General features: G+C 47.2%; 1 protein-coding gene across 1 annotated transcript in view; it reads left to right on the top strand.

Moving 5' to 3' along the window:
• Nucleotides 1-18,288, top strand: part of EFTUD2 (elongation factor Tu GTP binding domain containing 2) — a 32,118-nt gene extending 13,830 nt beyond the window's left edge. Inside the window, exons 15-28 of the mRNA XM_082194753.1 lie at nt 1,908-2,035; nt 4,862-5,055; nt 7,138-7,249; nt 7,852-7,992; nt 8,957-9,058; nt 9,226-9,308; nt 10,642-10,728; nt 11,568-11,694; nt 12,344-12,431; nt 13,831-13,949; nt 14,689-14,783; nt 15,610-15,763; nt 17,189-17,296; nt 17,413-18,288. Coding sequence (XP_082050879.1) covers nt 1,908-2,035; nt 4,862-5,055; nt 7,138-7,249; nt 7,852-7,992; nt 8,957-9,058; nt 9,226-9,308; nt 10,642-10,728; nt 11,568-11,694; nt 12,344-12,431; nt 13,831-13,949; nt 14,689-14,783; nt 15,610-15,763; nt 17,189-17,296; nt 17,413-17,508 — 1,634 coding nt within the window. The 3' untranslated portion in view covers nt 17,509-18,288. The remainder of the gene's footprint in view (nt 1-1,907; nt 2,036-4,861; nt 5,056-7,137; nt 7,250-7,851; nt 7,993-8,956; nt 9,059-9,225; nt 9,309-10,641; nt 10,729-11,567; nt 11,695-12,343; nt 12,432-13,830; nt 13,950-14,688; nt 14,784-15,609; nt 15,764-17,188; nt 17,297-17,412) is intronic.

Genomic DNA, 18,288 nt, shown 5'->3' with positions numbered 1-18,288 from the left:
CACAGCCAAAATAGCCCTGGCTCTGGTTGAGGCCAGCCTAACCTCTCTGGACCCAGGATCTCCCAAGATGTTTTTATTTGAAGACCGTAAGGTCCTCCGTGGGACATACCAGGAGAGGCGGTCCCGTAGGTACGAGGGTCCTAGGCCGTATAGGGCTTTAAAGGTTAAAACCAGCACCTTAAACCTGATCCTGTACTCCACTGGGAGCAAGTGCAGCTGGTATAGCACCGAGTGAATGTGATCCCGCGGCGAGGACCCTGTAAGGAGTCTTGCCACGGCGTTCTGCTCTCGTTACAATAATCAAGTCTGGAGGTGACCATCACGTGGATCACAGTGGCTAGGTCAGGGTGAGAAAGACTGGCCTTTTTTATTCAAGACCATATTAACCCAGAATAGGGTGGTCTAGTGTATCAATCTAGGACTGGGAAGACCTAAGCTCAAATACCCATTTGGTTGTGAAGTTTGCTGGGTGACCTTGGGCTAGTGGCTACCTCACAGGGCTATTGTGATGGTAAAGTCAGGACATCTTGGCTCTTGACTCGTTCTGAAAGACTTATGTGTATTGTGAAACCCAACCTTGCTTTATGAGCATCTTGGAGGAGGGTAAGGTAAAAGGATCTTGGGAGTGCAGCCATTGTGTTTGTTTCTCATTTGCTTCACCCTCCTGCTTGTGAGTCTTAATGGAAACGTAAGGACTGGAGAAGGATGCTAGAGAGAGTTTCATACCAGTGGCAATGAGTTCCACCGGCTAATTATAAGTTATGAGAAATGGTATTTCCATTTAGTCTGCCTTTATACTTGCTGTACCTCAGCTACGGTGGATGATGCTACGTTTTTGTATTTTGGGTGAGCATGATTAATTTATAAATCCTCTCACTTGTGTTGTTTGATCTTGGGGAGACAGCAGGAGGAATCCATGTGTCAAGAGCTGCTAGCTTAGTTCAAGAAGAGTTGCAAGATATCTGTAATGGTTCTAGGGGTTGCTCGTGTGTAAGCCCGTGCTTATCTCCCTGGCTGGGTTGCCAAAGTGAACCTTCTCTGTCCGGACAGCCACTCACCCGTGGCTGACTCAATCGCTGGCAGAATCCGTCAGCGGGCGTTTCTTAAACTTCTTCCAGCAAAGAAGCTCTTTGACACCTAGTCTCCTCCTACTCTCTCTGCGCGAAAGCCTTCTGCGCAAGGAGGGTGTGGGCAACGGAGAACCCCTACTCTCCCCGCTGGTCCCAGGCAAGGAGTCATGGGACCGCCTCGCCGCTTCCCCCATCTGCCCCCCTTCTCCACTGGTGCTACGCGGATTCTCTTCCCCAGAAGATGGGCTGCTTCTCCCGATCCCTGGACGCTCTCTGGAATCCCTCTGGCTTTTGCTCTCTCCCTCCGGCACTGATGGCAGTTCCCTGACAATATCAGTTTTGTCTGGCCTTATCCGTCACAGCTGCAGACCTGTGTTTTTCAGAGCGCATGGTCAGCATGCTGCGTGAACAGAAAGCACACGCTAGAACAAATTCCGGCGTTTAAGGCTTAAGACGAATCAATGTGGAAAGTGTTCCTTACAGGTACAAAGTTGAAGCCAGGTGAAAGTTGAAAACTAACACAGGCTTCCTCTTCCTGAAAATCATGCCAGTGTGGTGTAGTGGTTAAGAGCGGTAGTCTTGTAATCTGGGGAACCGGGTTCGCGTCTCCACTCCTCCACATGCAGCTGCTGGGTGACCTTCGGCCAGTCACACTTTTTTGAAGTCTCTCAGCCCCACTCACCCCACAGAGTGTTTGTTGTGGGGGAGGAAGGGAAAGGAGAATGTTAGCCGCTTGGAGACTCCTTAAAGGAAGTGAAAGGTGGGATATCAAATCCAAACTCTTCTTCTTCTTCTTCAGTTTTTGAACTGCTACCTCACCCAGTTTTGTTCTCCCAGGCTTTGTGGACATGTGCGTGCATCACATCCCCTCCCCAAAAGCGGGCGCAAAGACCAAGATCGAGCACAACTACACAGGCGGAGTTGACTCGGACCTGGGAGAGGCCATGAGCGAATGTGACCCTGATGTAAGACTTCCGTCTAACTCTCTTTCTTTGTTAATGGTAGAAAGCCTGGCTGCATGATTCTGAGCAGGAGAGGGCAAGCTCCATCCCTTCAGGTGTTGCTGAACTACTACAAGTCCCATCATCCCCGGCCATTGTTTCCTAGGGCTGATGGGGGTTGTGGTTCAGCGACATCTGGAGAGCCGAAGGTCCCCCAGTCCTGTTGTGGATGAAGAGCTTCATTTGGCAAGTCCTGCTAGAGGACTTCCCACAGACTGGCTGCGGTGAGAACAGCATGCAGAACTGAATAGGCCATTGGCCTGATCTTCTCGTGGCAGTAAGAAAAGAAAGTTTGGTATTAAATCAGAACTTGGCTCTACAGTGGTACCTCTAGATACAAACGGGATCCGTTCCAGAGCCCCGTTCGCATCTAGAGGTAAACATAACTAGTGACGGCACGTCTGCGCATGCGCAAGCGGCGAAATCCGGAAGTAACGCGCTCCGTTACTTCCGGGTTTCCGAGGAGCGCAACTCGAACGCGCTCAACTCGAAGCATATCTAACCCAAGGTATGACTGTACTTATGGGACGCGGGTGGCGCTGTGGGTTAAACCACAGAGCCTAGGACTTGCCGATCAGAAGGTCGGCGGTTCGAACCCCCACGACGGGGTGAGCTCCCGTTGTTCAGTCCCAGCTCCTGCCAACCTAGCCGTTCGAAAGCACGTCAGAGTGCAAGTAGATAAATAGGTACCACTCCAGTGGGAAGGTAAACGGCGTTTCCGTGCGCTGCTCTGGTTCGCCAGAAGCTGCTAAGTCATGCTGGCCACCCGACCTGGAAGCTGTACGCCGGCTCCCTCGGCCAATAAAGTGAGATGAGCGTCGCAACCCCAGAGTCGGTCACGACTGGACCTAATGGTCAGGGGTCCTTTACTATGACTGTACTTGAAAGCAGTGTACTGTAAGTCTGTTTTGATTTGATGGTTTGTCCATCACTTTGTAGATTATTATTTTTTTAAGTTATGCTGTTGCTTAGGGTCTATCACCTAATCCATATTACAGTCGTACCTCGGAAGTCGAATGTTTTGGTTCCTGAACGCCGCAATCCCGGAAGTGATTGTTCCAGTTTGCGGACGTTCTTTAGAACCCAAACGTCCGTTGCTGCTTCCACAGCTTCTGATTGGCTGCAGGAGCTTCCTGCAGCCAATCGGAAGCCGCGCCTTGGTTCCCAAATGTTTTGGAAGTCGAACAGACTTCTGGAACGGATTCCGTTTGACTTCCAAGGTACGACTGTATAATTTTATACTTTATGTACCACTCTTTGCACAACCTGTGTGTATGCGAACGAATCTCCACTCAGTGGCCACTGTCACATGGGGAATTTTCAACGTGTTCCCATGCTGCATTTATAACACGTATGTAAACTGTTTCTAAGAATGATCTGTGCTGAAATTGACTAAGAGCACCCACATGGGAGGGGTGGCCAAACATTGAAGTTTTATTTGTCAGCCACCCAAGCTAGTGGGTGAGAGAAACAGCAGGCGCCTGAAGGAAGTGCACTCTGAGCTTAAACCCTATTTAACTGTCATGGCTGCGCCAAGAATAGATTTTGTAAATTCTGTCAGGGAGCTAAGTGTCTTAGGTCAAGCTTGATGTGATGGCAGCAGCCACCCTTGATCGTTCATGTCTTTGCCTTGTTCGTGGGTGAGCTGCAGTAGGCACTGACCTCAAAAGGCCGCACAAAAGATGAGAGCGGAACTTGGTGAAGTTGCTTCCCTGGACCTGAGTTTGGAACTGGAGCTAGGCTGAAAGGAAAAGCAGGCGGGCGGTGAAATTGTGGGATCTCGCTCTCCTCACCATGTGTCCTTTAGGGTAAAACAAGACCTAGCCCTTGCCCACTTTATAGGGGAACAGGTCTGACTTATGAATAACAAGCATTAACTGCTGCCATTACATCTGTCTGTCTTATGTGCTTGATGTACAACCATTTGAGACATCTGTAACAGCTCCTACGTTTCTTTGGAGACCCCAGTGTCTTCTACACCCAACTCACAATGCCATAGGTTTGATATTACAGTGGTACCTCGGGTTAAGTACTTAATTCGTTCCGGAGGTCCGTTCTTAACCTGAAACTGTTCTTAACCTGAAGCACCACTTTAGCTAATGGGGCCTCCTGCTGCTGCTGCCACGCCGCCGGAGCACGATTTCTGTTCTCATCCTGAAGCAAAGTTCTTAACCTGAGGTACTATTTCTGGGTTAGCGGAGTCTGTAACCTGAAGTGTATGTAACCTGAGGTACCACTGTACAGTGGTGCCCCGCAAGACGAATGCCTCGCAAGACGGAAAACTCGCTAGACGAAAGAGTTTTCCGTTTTGGAGGTGCTTCGCAAAACAAATTTCCTATGGGCTTGCTTCGCAAGACGACAATGTCTTGCGAGTTCCTGCTGGTTCCCCCCTTTTTTCTAAGCCGCTAAGCCGCTTATCAGCTGATCCGATCAGCAGATAAGCCGCTAATAGCGCTAATCTGCTAATCCTTCAATGGGCTTGCTTCGCAAGACGAAAAAACCGCTAGACGAAGAGAATCACAGAATGGGTTCTTTTTGTCTTGCGAGGCACCACTGTATATGAGTCCATAGAATAATGAACTTAATGGGTTTGGCCCAGGTGTTCCCTCAGCCCAGTATTGGCAGCCTCATCTTGGACAGCAGTGTCTGGATTTGGTCGATCAAGTTTCCAGGACTCAAATCCCAAAAGCAGCTGTTTTTCCTCTGGACCGTGGCCACTGTTTTCATACACCTTTGTCTGTACCCGTGGTGCACGAAGGCTGACCTTTGTCAAAACCTTTTGTCTGGAAGGGCCCGCTTATGTGCCACACCACAAAGATGTACAGTACGGACGACGGGGTCCAGTTCCATGCTTTCGGCAGGGTCCTGAGTGGGACCATTCACGCGGGGCAGCCTGTCAAGGTCCTTGGAGAAAACTACACCCTGGAAGATGAGGAGGACTCGCAGATTTGCACGGTGGGGCGCCTCTGGATCTCTGTAGCAAGGTAGGCGGTTCTGGGGAAGGCTTTACGCGGGATCCCTGCTTTGCATTCTCCATGCAGGTTGGGGTGGCAGGTGCAGTGTGAAACCCAACAAACAACACAAGCAGCACGATGACCAGTATGCTAGATCATAGAATCATAGAATCATAGAGTTGGAAGAGACCACAAGGGCCATCGAGTCCAACCCCCTGCCAAGCAGGAAACACCATCAGAGCACTCCTGACATATGGTTGTCAAGCCTCTGCTTAAAGACCTCCAAAGAAGGAGACTCCACCACACTCCTTGGCAGCAAATTCCACTGTCAAACAGCTCTTACTGTCAGGAATCTTCAGATAGCACTGCAATTCTTATTTCATAATATACGTAATTTAGTACAACAAAAACAAAATGTGTACGCTTGTAAATTCTCTAATATATTTCAAATCAAATGAACATACGTCTGACAATCTTTGAAAGTCTGTGGAAGTATAAACAGTCTATAGTTGAAGCAAAGTAATAGATGCTGTCCTGTGGGCTAAGCGGTAAAACTTTTTAGGCGTTCATGGTGCCGAAGTAGTAAGTGAATAACAATGTTATTACATATCCTTATGACCACTGCTTCTTGTGCATTTTTCCAACCTGTGGGTTGTGCTGAAGAAGATTCCGTCAAAACAGTCAGATTATCCGGGATCACTGTCCTACGTTATTATTCACTTACTACTTTGGCACCATGAACGCCTAAAAAGTTTTATCACTTAGCCCACAGGATAGCATCTATTACTTTATTTCAACTATAGACTGTTTATATGTCTACAGACTTTCAAAGATTGACAGACATGTGTTCATTTGATTTCAAATATATTAGAGAATTTACAAGTGTACACATTTTGTTTTAGTTGTACTAAATTATGTATATTATGCAATAAGAATTGCAGTGCTATCTAGCATACTGGTCATCGTGTTGCTTGTGTTGTTTGTTGTGTTAAGTTTGCAACACAGGGGTTTGTTGTTCTGTAGCAGTGTGAAACCCAGCACACAGTCTGGGATTTCTGCTGTTGTTGAAAGTAGCTGCAGAGTGTGGGAGAGCACAGGTTGTGTGATGGGCTTGACCACCAGTAGTCAGGAGCTGTGCTGCTTTTGGGGCTAGCGTGGTTTGTGGTGCCCACGACGCTTTCCCCTTGTCTCTTCTCTCTGTTAGGATATTTCCGTTCCACCTTAAAAGGGAGCAGGATGTTTGTGTCACAGCCTGCGTATTTCCTGTTCACAGGATGTTTATGTTTGCTATTGCTTTCGTTTCTCTCTCTGTCGAAGACACATTACGCAGAGCAGTCATCTCTTTCTTTGTTCTGATCAACGCTGAATAAAAGCTTGTAAATAATGCTCTCCTGGGTGTGACTTGTGCTGTGCATTGTCTGCTGATAAGAGTGTGCATGAGCCCTGGAATGTGGCAAGGTATTTCTAGGAAACTCGTGTCGCTAATAGCTCATACTGCGTGACTACGGGAGGTCGATGGATCGTCCGGCAGCCGGCTTGGGGGCCATGATGGACTTTATCTCCCTGGCAGTATCCCAACATGGCTGGCCTGCATCTGAGTGGTTTCCCACTTTCTGACAAACTGTTCAGACACACACACACGATGTGCAGAAGTCACAGTTATGGACAGCCAAGAACAGTGTATTCCTTGGATGGGAAGCACGACTTTTTCAAAGGTGTAAAGAAGTCATGTGTATTATGGGCTGTCCCGTGAATCCGCTGGATGACATCGCGGAAGAACGTTGCCTCAGGAGAGTGAGGAAAATTCTCAGGGATGACTCACACCCTGGCCGGCGCTTTCTTGATCTCCTGCCCTCGGGCAGAAGATATAGAAGCAGGATTAGTCGCACCAACAGGGTAAAGAACAGCTTCTATCCGTGGGCTGTTAGGCTGCTGAATGAAAATATAACAACAGGGCAGCTGACTTTCAGCTTTGGTGGGTGTGCGTCAGTAAACGAGGGGAAATTAAGACTAAGAGAGCTGAGGGGGGGGTGCACGTGTAATCTCACTGTATACAAGTTGTGCAAGTGACAATAAAGTATTTCCATTTCAATTCAATGTGTCTTATTTCAGGTATCACATAGAGGTGAACAGAGTCCCTGCTGGCAACTGGGTGCTCATCGAGGGAGTGGACCAGCCTATTGTGAAGACAGCCACCATCACTGAGCCCAGAGGCAATGAAGAGGTAAAGCAGCCGTCATCAACATCTCCCTTGTCTTGTGGGCAATGGAAATAGATACAAGAACAGCATGGTGCCTGCCCTCTGCAGCAGACCAATGTGGCATTCTGTGCATTGACACTGTCTCCTTGCCTGTTCTTCCATCCAGTCTGTTTTAGCCAAATTATATAAAAGGCTCCTCCTCAGCTGTGTGTGTATGTATTGGCCAGCTTCAGGTGTGCTTTAAGTGTTGAGTAGACCAGGACCTTAAGAATCTATACGTAATTTGTTTTTCTAGTTTGTTCTTGTGCTGGCATAGAGCTGGTTAAAACATAATTTCAGGTTACTAAATCATGGTTTATTAAGCAGAGAACAAGTGTTGGGCCCACACACTCCTCCTCCCTCATTCCAGCTTCTGTTTTGGTTTGTTTAAACCATGGTTCATCTGAACTGGGAAATTGTGATTTAATCTCTGTTTGCTAACCAGCATATGAAACCAAAATTCTCTTATTTTTGCCATAGAGGACCACTGTTATAACCCCAAGTCTGCCACTTGGAGCTCTTTGGAAGAAAGGCAGAACACAGTTACTGATTATGGTTATGATAATTATCATCTTTTTCTATTTCAGGCTCAGATCTTCCGCCCTTTGAAATTCAACACCACATCTGTCATTAAAATAGCTGTTGAGCCTGTCAACCCCTCTGAGCTCCCCAAGATGCTGGACGGTCTGCGTAAGGTTAATAAGAGCTACCCGTCTCTCACCACCAAGGTGTGTGCGATTGCTTTGGATGGGTGGGATGGAGAGGCAGTCGGAACAGGGAGCAGACTGCAACTTTCCTTCTCCACACTATCAAGTACCCTTTAGGGCAGAATTCTAGGCAATCAGAAAACCTCCTGGGGCAAGGTTTTAAAAAGCACAGCTTTGAGGCATGTGCCAATGACAAGGGTACCTGGGAGGCCAGATTCGTGGCAGGAGCTCAAGGCTCTGTTTCATTTCATTTCTTTTTTATTGGTAGGTCTTTGCTGAGATGTGCTTTTTACACTTCTGCTGTATGGCAAAGTTGAAAAGCGGGATGTGCTTTGTATAGGTGCCTCAAAATGTACCGTATTTTTTGCTCTATAAGACTCACTTTTTCACTCCTAAAAAGTAAGGGGAAATGTGTGTGCGTCTTATGGAGCGAATGCAGGCTGCGCAGCTATCCCAGAAGCCAGAGCAGCAAGAGGGATTGCTGCTTTCACTGCGCAGCGATCCCTCTTGCTGTTCTGGCTTCTGAGATTCAGAATATTTTTTTTCTTGTTTTCCTCCTCCAAAAACTAGGTGCGTCTTGTGGTCTGGTGCGTCTTATATAGAGCGAAAAATACGGTAGTTGCAGCGACAATGTGGGAAACAGCAATACTCATGGGTTGTGGGCATTAAGTTTGAGTGTATTACTTGGCGCGTGTTTCCTTGTGCACTGATTCTGTCTTAAATGCACATTATCAGTTGCTGGTTGCCATTGGGGGTGGGGGCTAGGGATTCGGGGCTATTCTCCTTAGGGCCTGGCTTTTTCTACACTCGGAAAAGATGGCTGTGATATTCCTTGTTTGTTCCCAGCATCCAGCACTCTGATCTACCCCAAAAGGTTCAGTCGAGCCTTCATATTCTTCTGTACGTTCCAGCTGCTAATGCAGCCCATATGAAGTTCTGAATGGTTGTCGGTTTCATTAAGCTTATCTTGTTCATGTGCCTCCAGGTGGAAGAATCTGGGGAACACGTGATCTTGGGAACAGGCGAGCTGTATCTTGACTGTGTAATGCACGATCTGCGAAAAATGTATTCGGAGATTGATATCAAGGTACAAAAAAAAGTCTCTTTCTAACTCTGATATGTTGATTTGGGGGGTGGGTGGCGTTTTCTATCTTCATCTTGGTTTGCCCATCTGAATTGAACAAGGGAGGTTGGGTCCATCACTCAGTTTTTTTTTAATCACCTCTACCCCATTCTTCTATTCACTTTTCAAAGGTAGCTGACCCTGTTGTCACATTCTGCGAGACGGTTGTGGAAACCTCTTCCCTGAAGTGTTTTGCCGAGACGCCCAATAAAAAGTAAGATCTTTGACGAGAGTCTTAAAATGCGAGCCACGGGTGTGGTGCTATTACAAAAAAAAAGCTAAGGCACCATCTTGCACTGAATGAACTGGCTTAGCCCTTGGGCAGCCAGAGCTGGATATGCTGTGTTTAAAAAGTTTCACGTAACCTGGGGAGGGAGCATGACATGATAGCCGCTTGACATTCCCTCCGGTGGCAATTGTTTTCAATTCAGCAAGCGGTTCATATTATCCCTACGGGTTGGGATGTTTTCTTTATGCTGCCATAGGCAATTTTTCCAGAAGCAGAAGAAGATGTATAATTTTGCCTAGAAGGAAAGCAAGGATTTTGTTTATGTCCGCAGGCCATTATTGCTTGCAGTTGCTATTTTGAACGAATTTGCTCCTTTCAGACTAAACTGCAGAGGCAGGAGATGCAGTAGAACAAGGTGGGACCTGTTGGGTAGAACCCCATTGGAAAATAAACCCTGGAATGGGAGTAGGGAGCCTGTGGCCCTCCAGATATCATTAGACTATGACTCCCATCATCCCTGACAGAAGGGAAGGGTGACTTCCTGTTTAGCCCTTTCCGTTCCGTACCAAATTCAAGTTAAGTTTTTTAAAGTCCGATTCTGTCCTACTCACAAATCTTTGTTTGATATCCAAAGTTTGATATCCAAAACTCTCGGTACTCACAGGTGCTTATTTTAGAGTCCCAGAAAAAAGGCAGCGCTCTCTGGCAACAGCTATGCGGCTTCGCTCCACGGAAATAGCGATTGACTCACAGCACCGCGCCGCTTCCCCCTCCTCACTTCGGAGCCCGTTAGTGGGCTCCTTAGCGGATTGGGGGGGCGCTAGAGGTGCCCGCTGAGTCCCACGGTCACAGGCTTCATCCACCTGTGATTTTAAAAGGGTCCCTGCTTCGCCGTAGCGGAGAAGACCCTGTTTACCGCGGAGCCAGTCCCTCCAGTTCAGAGGGAGTCCGCCATTGCCGGTGGCGCCACCCCGGAAGTGCATCCCTGACAGTTGGCTTTGCTAGCTGGGGCTGATGGAGTTCGGAGTTCAATACCTGGAGGGCTATAGGTTCCCTACTCTTGCCCTAGAGAGCAGATGATTAAGAGAAGATATATTGGCCCTCTTCAGTTCTTTAAAGGATCTTGAGTTGAAGAAGGGCAACATCTGTTCACCCTTATCCCCTAACAGCAGAACAAGAAAACAGCCATTTCAAGCTACCAGAGCAGTCGCCTTCCTACTTTTAATTGGCTTAAATTGAAGAGCAGTTTCCCAGCGGACCAGCATTGCTTTTACCTCTTCCTCTCCAGCTGAATTGACATGTGTCTTTTCTGTTCCAGGAACAAGATCACAATGATAGCCGAGCCTTTGGAAAAGGGTCTGGCTGAAGACATTGAGAATGAAGTGGTGCAGATAACATGGAACAGGTATGGAGTTTGCTGAAGAGTTAACTGTGATAGACAAGTACACACACACACACACACACACACATTTTCTTTGCCTTCAGACACTAGGAAGTTCACCTCAGCTCCTTAAGAGAGGGACTTCATCACTCTTGCTTGCATAGGGCATCCATATCTGAAACCTGCTAATGCACAAAATCATAAGACAGCCAGGCCTTTGGAGTCAGAAGAGACAAAATACTTCTATTAAAAATAAGTTTAAAAATAAACAAATCTATGTCTTGATTAATCAAGGCCCCACTTATTGACCTAAATGTTTCTAGTTGATTAGCCAATTAATTTAATAAACATTACAGCCATATAAAACAGTTTCATACTTTAGAATGGTTACAGTCAAGTTTCCAATGGAAGCAGTACATTCTTACCCAGGGGTCAGCAGACTTCTTTCGCAGGGGGCCAGTCCACTGTCCCTCAGATTTTGTGGGGGGGCGGACTATTTTTTTTGGGGGGAGAACAAATTCCTATGCCCCACAAATAACCTAGAAGTGCATTATAAATAAAAGCACACATTCTACTCTTGTAAAAACACCACAAATAACCCAGAGATGCATTTTAAGTAAAAGGACACATTCTACTCATGTAAAAACAACGTCCGTGGGCCGGATTTAGAAGGCGATTGTGCCGGATCCGGCCCCTGGGCCTTCGTTTGCCTACCCATGTTCTTACCTAATAAATGTGTACGGGGAAAGTAGACAAGTGTCTATCAGATATTGATTCATTGCACATTTGGAGAGGGGTTGGTGAGAAGGTTAAACCAGTTAGTACTTGAGTTCCTTCAATGTTTGCATATCTCTTCCCTTTAGGAAAAAGTTGGGTGAGTTTTTCCAGACCAAATATGACTGGGATTTGCTGGCCGCCCGTTCCATCTGGGCCTTTGGGCCTGATGCTACTGGACCAAACATCCTGGTGGATGACACTCTGCCCTCAGAGGTAAGGACCCTGCCAGAGAGATTTGGGTTGCTTTTTAGCCTGCAGTGATCAAATGACTCTTACCTAGGACTGCTTCAGTTTTGCAGCCCAGGTATCAAGAGATTTCACATCCAAGAATTATCAGGTCCTGTGAACCCTGAAATAAATTGTGCAGATGATGCTCATGGAGAATTGGGGTGGGGGAATCACGCGGCTTAGAGGAAAAGCTGTATTTGTCTTCAGAATTTCTCCCTACGTGTTGCAAGCCAGTGGTCCAGAACACTGGCGTGCTCTGCACTCCACCCAGACAGACTCATTTGAAGAAAGTCTTGGCTCGAGGCGGGACTAAGAGATGACTCCCATTTCGCCCCTGAAGCCAGCCTTTCTCCTGCTTGTATGGAGATGCAAGCAGGTCACTTGGTCTGCTGCCCTGGTAGAGCAAGCAGATGTGAAAAAGGAAGGACACTCTGTCTGTAAAGCCTTTTAGCTCCAACTTCCTAAGAGACCTTGAACTGACCTCGTGGCTGTGTTTCACCACTCTCTCCCCTGCCTGTAAATTTTCTGCAGAGGGAGCTTCAGTGCCACATATTCCAGTTCGCACACAGAGATTAACTTCTCCTTGCTGCTACTTGCTACTTCAGCTGCTACGTGTGTTTTTCTTCTTTTACAGGTTGACAAAACCCTCTTGGGCTCCGTGAAGGACAGCATCGTGCAGGGCTTCCAGTGGGGGACCAGGGAAGGGCCCCTTTGTGATGAGTGTAAGTAAAAGATCTAGAAAAATTAACTTCTCCTAGGGATTTTCAGATCCATCCCACCCAAGCTGCGTTTTCTACCAAAAGTGAAACTGTCTTAGTGGGTCTCAAATGACAGTGACTCCAGGCTTTTCTCAGCAGCAGCCTTGTGACTCGTTCCCAGATTCCTCTAGGGAAATGTGAACTTTTCCCAGAGATTAATCCAGAGCCTTTTCCTAATTTGTTCTTATTTGGACTATGGTTCTGGAATGCACAAAGAAATTGGAGACAGAAGCAAACAGAGGTTTAGCTCGTGTTTGGTTTTATCAGTGGTCAACGCGATTCAAAAAGTCTTTGAATAATTAGGGGGCTTTTGAACTCTGTTGTACCTCAGAAAAAAAGACTCTAAGCAGCAGAAAGTTCACTTGTGTGAATTTTAGAATGTGAGGTTCAGCACAAAGGGCCTTCTGGAAGTTCCCTCACTGCAAGAAGTATAGCTACAAGGAACCAGGCAGAGGGACTTCTCGGTAGTGGCGCCCGCCCTGTGGAATGCCCTCCCTTCAAATGTCATCTGAAGGCAGCCATGTTCAGGGAAGTTTCTAATGCTTGATGTTTTATTATGCTTTTATATTTGTTGGAAGCCACCCAGGGTGGCTGAGGCAACCCAGTCAAATGGGCAGGGTAAAAATAATAAAATTAATTATTATTATTAAGCTGAGACTCACCTAAAATAACAAGGGAAAGGATATGGTTAAAGTCTCCTGCAATTCCTTCGTAGATGTCAGGGGCTGGACTGAGGAGGAATGGTGGGGGACCGCCCTCCCCCTTCTCCTGAACCTTCCCAAGAACAGGAGGACAGTATAGATTTAGAACAGTGGTTTGCAGAAGGTCAGAGTTCAGAGGCTGCAGAGGGGAGAAGCTGGGAAATATTGGGAGAGGAACAGCAGGAAGAAGAAGAACCAGAGGAGAGACAGCTGACAGACTCAGTTTCTTTGAAAAGCGTTCCTGACCCCCCTCTCCCAGGACAAGGCGGGCACTGAGAGTAGTAGAACAGAAAGCTCAGAGGCAGAAAGTTGAGATCAGCTGACACAGGGATGACGTATGATAGGATGTATAATCTTTCCTGATTGGCAGGGGGTTGGACTCGATGGCCCTTGTGGTCTCTTCCAACTCTATGATTCTAGGAGAGACGGAGGAGTGGGACTTTACTCAGAGCAACGCCATTATTCTCAGAAGGACTGCATTCCTTTGTCTCTCTGTGTGAATATTGAATAAATTACTCGTTAAGAACTCTTCTTATTTATCTGCTTCTTGGCTGCCCACTGTGGGAGGGATCGGAGTCCCTGCAGCCTGAGCATAGGCTTGCCAGCCAAAACCTTTCCAATCCCACGTCTCTCACGGTGTCCTCTATTTCCTTTCACTCCAGTGATCCGCAATGTGAAATTCAAGATCCTGGATGCTGTGATCGCCCAGGAACCGTTGCACCGGGGAGGTGGGCAGATCATCCCAACAGCCAGGCGGGTGGTGTATTCTGCCTTCCTCATGGTAAGAACCGCCCTGCAGTGCCTTGCGTGTCCCCACTGCCCAAACAGCTCCAATAATAATAATAATAATAATAATAATTTTATTTATACCCCACCCTTCCCGGTTCAAAAAATGGGCTCAGGGCGGCTAACAACAAATTTAAAATACAGTATAAAATACAGTATAAAAACATGAATAACAATAAAATTCAAAAATCAGTTTAGGGGAAATAAGCATTAGATAATCCCCAGGGTTAGCTGGCTGAATTGGTCCTACTTGGGCCAGCAAGGAGACCAGGGGAGAATTATGATCTTCATAAAAGGGGAGGGGGAGGGAAGGGAAATAAAAGATCAGGCTGAATTCAAATTAAAAGCCAGGTGGAATAGCTCTGTCTTACAGGCCCGACGGAAGGAGGTTAAATCCTAGCAGATTTTCTCCTTTGAGGTTGTTCTTTTGGCACAGCTGACTAGCAGCCGCAGGGAAATGGGCGCAGTAATGTCCTCTGGGCTGGCCTTTGCAGTTCCCTCCCCCCCCCCCCACTGAAAGATAACTTGTCTCCTGTCCTTGTAATGTGCAACTCTTGGAACTCTTCACTGTGCAAGAGGCACTTGGAGGCCAGTCCCCACCCCCCAAATCTGATCAGGGCATGTTTATCAGTGCTGTCTGCTAATAGCAGCAATGGAGACAAGAAGGAGCTCCTGCACCCAGACGCTGCTGTCACCTGCTGATGCTAAAGACTCCTCCCTTGTGTCCTCTTCAGGCCACCCCACGGTTGATGGAGCCATATTACTTTGTGGAAGTCCAGGCCCCTGCAGATTGCGTCTCGGCAGTATACACGGTCCTGGCCAGGCGCAGGTGAGTGGCAGCCATGTTGGTTAACTCCTTAGTTTCCGTGTTGCCTTAGGTTCAAAATGCTCCCCTTTAGCTTGTTCTCGGAGATCCGTTGCCTGCCGACATTTGGTGGAAATTCAGCTGTTGAAATGTATAGTCTGAAATACAGTGGTACCTCAGGTTAAGGACTTAATTCATTCTGGAGGTCCGTTCTTGACCTGAAACTGTTCTTAACCTGAGGTACCACTTTAGCTAATGGGGCCTCCCGCTGCTGCTGCTGCCGCCGCCGTGCGATTTCTGTTCTCATCTTGAAGCAAAGTTCTTAACCCGAGGTGCTATTTCTGGGTTAGTGGAGTCTGTAACCTGAAGCGTCTGTAACCTGAGGTACCACTGTAACAGTAGGAAAGCGGTTGGGTGTCCTTTTCTTGTCTGCATGAAGGAAGAGGAGATGGGGCTGCTGTTTTTTTTGTTTCCTCCATAATAGCTCATTCTGACCTGAGTACCAGATACTGGGGTCAAATGGGATGCTTGTCTCCACCCTGCCTTGCTTGTGACCTTCACTGGGCATCTGATGCTGGAGACAGTGTGTTGGGCTGGCCTGCCTCGGAGGCTTACATTCATATTCTTTCTCCCCCAGAAATCCCAAACGTCCCATTTCTGTTCTGTGTTTTACTACATGTGTTGTAACTGCATAGTTCTGCTTGTGAGTCTTTCCTCTTTGCCCACTTCTCTGCTGAAACTTGCCATCTTCCTTCCCCCCCCTCCCCCCGGGGCAAGTCTCCTGAGTTGGGATTGGGGCATTTTGGCAAGCAATCAAGGGGGAAACTAATGCCTTTTTTTTCTTTTGCAGAGGCCATGTGACCCAAGATGCACCAATCCCAGGTTCCCCTCTGTACACCATCAAAGCCTTCATCCCAGCTATTGACTCCTTTGGGTTTGAGACAGACCTCAGGACACACACCCAGGGACAGGCATTCTCACTGTCTGTCTTCCACCACTGGCAAGTAAGTGGCACAGGGGCTTGTTGGCAGATAGCAAAGGAAGAGGCCAGCGCTCCAAGTCTCAAGCTTTGCATTCGAATTCCCAGGCTGCCAAGTTCTTTAATTCACAGGCAGATTCTCCCCTGTTTGAGCAGCAGGAAGTCCGCCTAATTTGAACTGTGTTCTCCTTGCACCCCATATTCTTTGTCAAGAAAAGGTGAATTCTGGAAGTGGAAGGAGCAGGCAGAATATAAAATGGAAGAAAGGTATAAAGAGGTGTGGGATATAGCTATTAATGATAAATTAACATGTGCCATTAAGGTAGGACAGGGAATAGCAGGAGGAATTATTTTGAGGAGATACGGAAGGTGTGTGCAGAAATTGCACTGTTAAAACGGAAAGGGGTCAAAACATCGCAAGAGGTGTTGAAATTTTGGGAGGGTGGATAGTTACAATGGAATGGTCATGTGGTGCACATTTTTATTCTTATTTATGATTATTACTTTGTTAAAAAAATTAAGGATGTAAAAAGAAAAATTGAATTCTATATCCTGCTTTATATATATTGGCACATTTGCTTATTTTGCATACATTCTGCTTTTTTGCAGCAATTTATTCCACTTAAGGGAGGGGGTAAAAAAGCAGGGTGCAGCACTGAAGTCCTTACCTCCTTATCTCTGTGGCTAGGGGAAGGTCCTTTGCAACCTGCCCCACTGCTTTTCTCCTGCCTCTTTTGTCCTTGTGTGAGAGCCAGTGTGGTGTAGTGGTTAAGAGCGGTAGTCTCGTAATCTGGGGAACCGGGTTCGTGTCTCCGCTCCTCCACATGCAGCTGCTGGGTGACCTTGGGCCAGTCACACTTCTTTGAAGTCTCTCAGCCCCAGTCATCTCACAGAGTGTTTGTTGTGGGGGAGGAAGGGAAAGGAGAATGTTAGCCGCTTTGAGACTCCTGAAGGGGAGTGAAAGGCGGAATATCAAATCCAAACTCTTCTTCTTCTTCTTCTTGTGAAGATGTTGGCAGCAGTGGAAGAGCGTGATGCTTCCTGCAGCCTGGGCTGCAAATATTTCAAACCTTGTGTCGTCATAACCCCTCTGGACAGGCCTTTCCTGCTTCCTTCTGTCTTTCTCCATTCCTGTGATCCATATAAATAGCTGGTTGATCCCGTTTTTAGAAAGGCCCTTTTTTAGATGTAAAACAGTAAGAGGTTGCGAGGCTGTGGTGTGATATATGATGTGGAGAATGCTGTTCAGAGTGGGGTGTGTGTGTCCCCTTTATGGTCCCTTCCAGGTCTGTAAGTCTATTAAAATGACTTCGGTGATGCTTTGGAAGCCTCCCAAGATTTCCACTTAATCTGCCATGTGAATCATGGATATTTGTGGATTCTCTGTGCGCCTAGGAATCCAAGGTACTTAAAATTCCTTAACGCACACTGTGTGCCCCTTACATTTCAGATTGTGCCTGGTGACCCCTTGGACAAGAGCATTGTAATCCGACCTCTGGAGCCCCAGCCAGCCCCACATCTGGCCAGAGAGTTTATGATCAAAACCAGGCGCAGGAAGGTAAGTCTTTATGGTTAGGGTTTGCCTCTGCAGCTCTTGCCCTGCACTGAAGCATAAAAACACACACACCTCCTCTTGCTTCCAGTCTAATGCTTTGACGTCCTATTTTCCCTCAGGGGCTAAGTGAGGACGTGAGCATCAGCAAGTTCTTCGATGATCCTATGTTGCTGGAGCTGGCCAAACAGGATGTGGTGCTGAACTACCCCATGTGATCAGGCTGCCCCCACTGGGCAACAGCATTTTCCCAGGCAAGACTCCAGTATCCTCCTCCTTGCCATGTTAACTTCCTGTGTGTAAGACATTGCTGTGTGTCTTTCAGTGCTGCAGTCCTGCTACCAAAGCAGCTGTTTGCCACAGAAGTTTTGGGTTGTCAAGGCAGGCTCCCTGCCATGTTGTGAACAAACTCCACTGATCCTTTTGCCTTCTCTTGGCCAGGCTTCAGATTTGCCAAGTATGTCCTGTATATCCCCAAAAACCTGCCTCTGTGAGGAGAACTCGGTCTCTTGGGAGATTTGATCCTTGAGTCCTCTTAGCTTCCCACAGTGATCCTCTTTTCCCTAATAAAAGCAGCTTTTTTATTTTTGTTTCCAAAACATTTCTGCACGCTGTGCTCTTCCAGCCTCCTCCCAAGCAGCACTGGCAGAGCTGATCAAATATTTTTGGGGATTGTAGTCTTTCCCAGTCAGACTGAATTGTGACTTCATGCTCTGCCCCCTGATGGAGAGGTGATTCCTTGCCAACCAGTTCCTGTTTGGATGGTGAAAAGGGGCAAGAACCCACCCCAAACACTTGGCTATTTTAAAAATTCTCTGCAAGTGAACATGGGCTGCCATCCCTGTACAAGCTTCGGCAGAGGCCCCCTCCTTTCGGTGAAGTTGCCAGTATTCTGAAGTTTGATATTGTCCATTTGATTGGGTGTTTGGCATGGAGGGGGGCCAGGAGTGTACAGAGAATAAATATTTTTTACTTAATTGTAATAGGTGACGATAAAA

Source organism: Podarcis vaucheri (assembly GCF_965113315.1).
Source record: "Podarcis vaucheri genome assembly, chromosome: 13".
Lineage (NCBI taxonomy): Eukaryota > Metazoa > Chordata > Lepidosauria > Squamata > Lacertidae > Podarcis > Podarcis vaucheri.
This window is presented reverse-complemented; position numbering and strand designations above follow the sequence as displayed.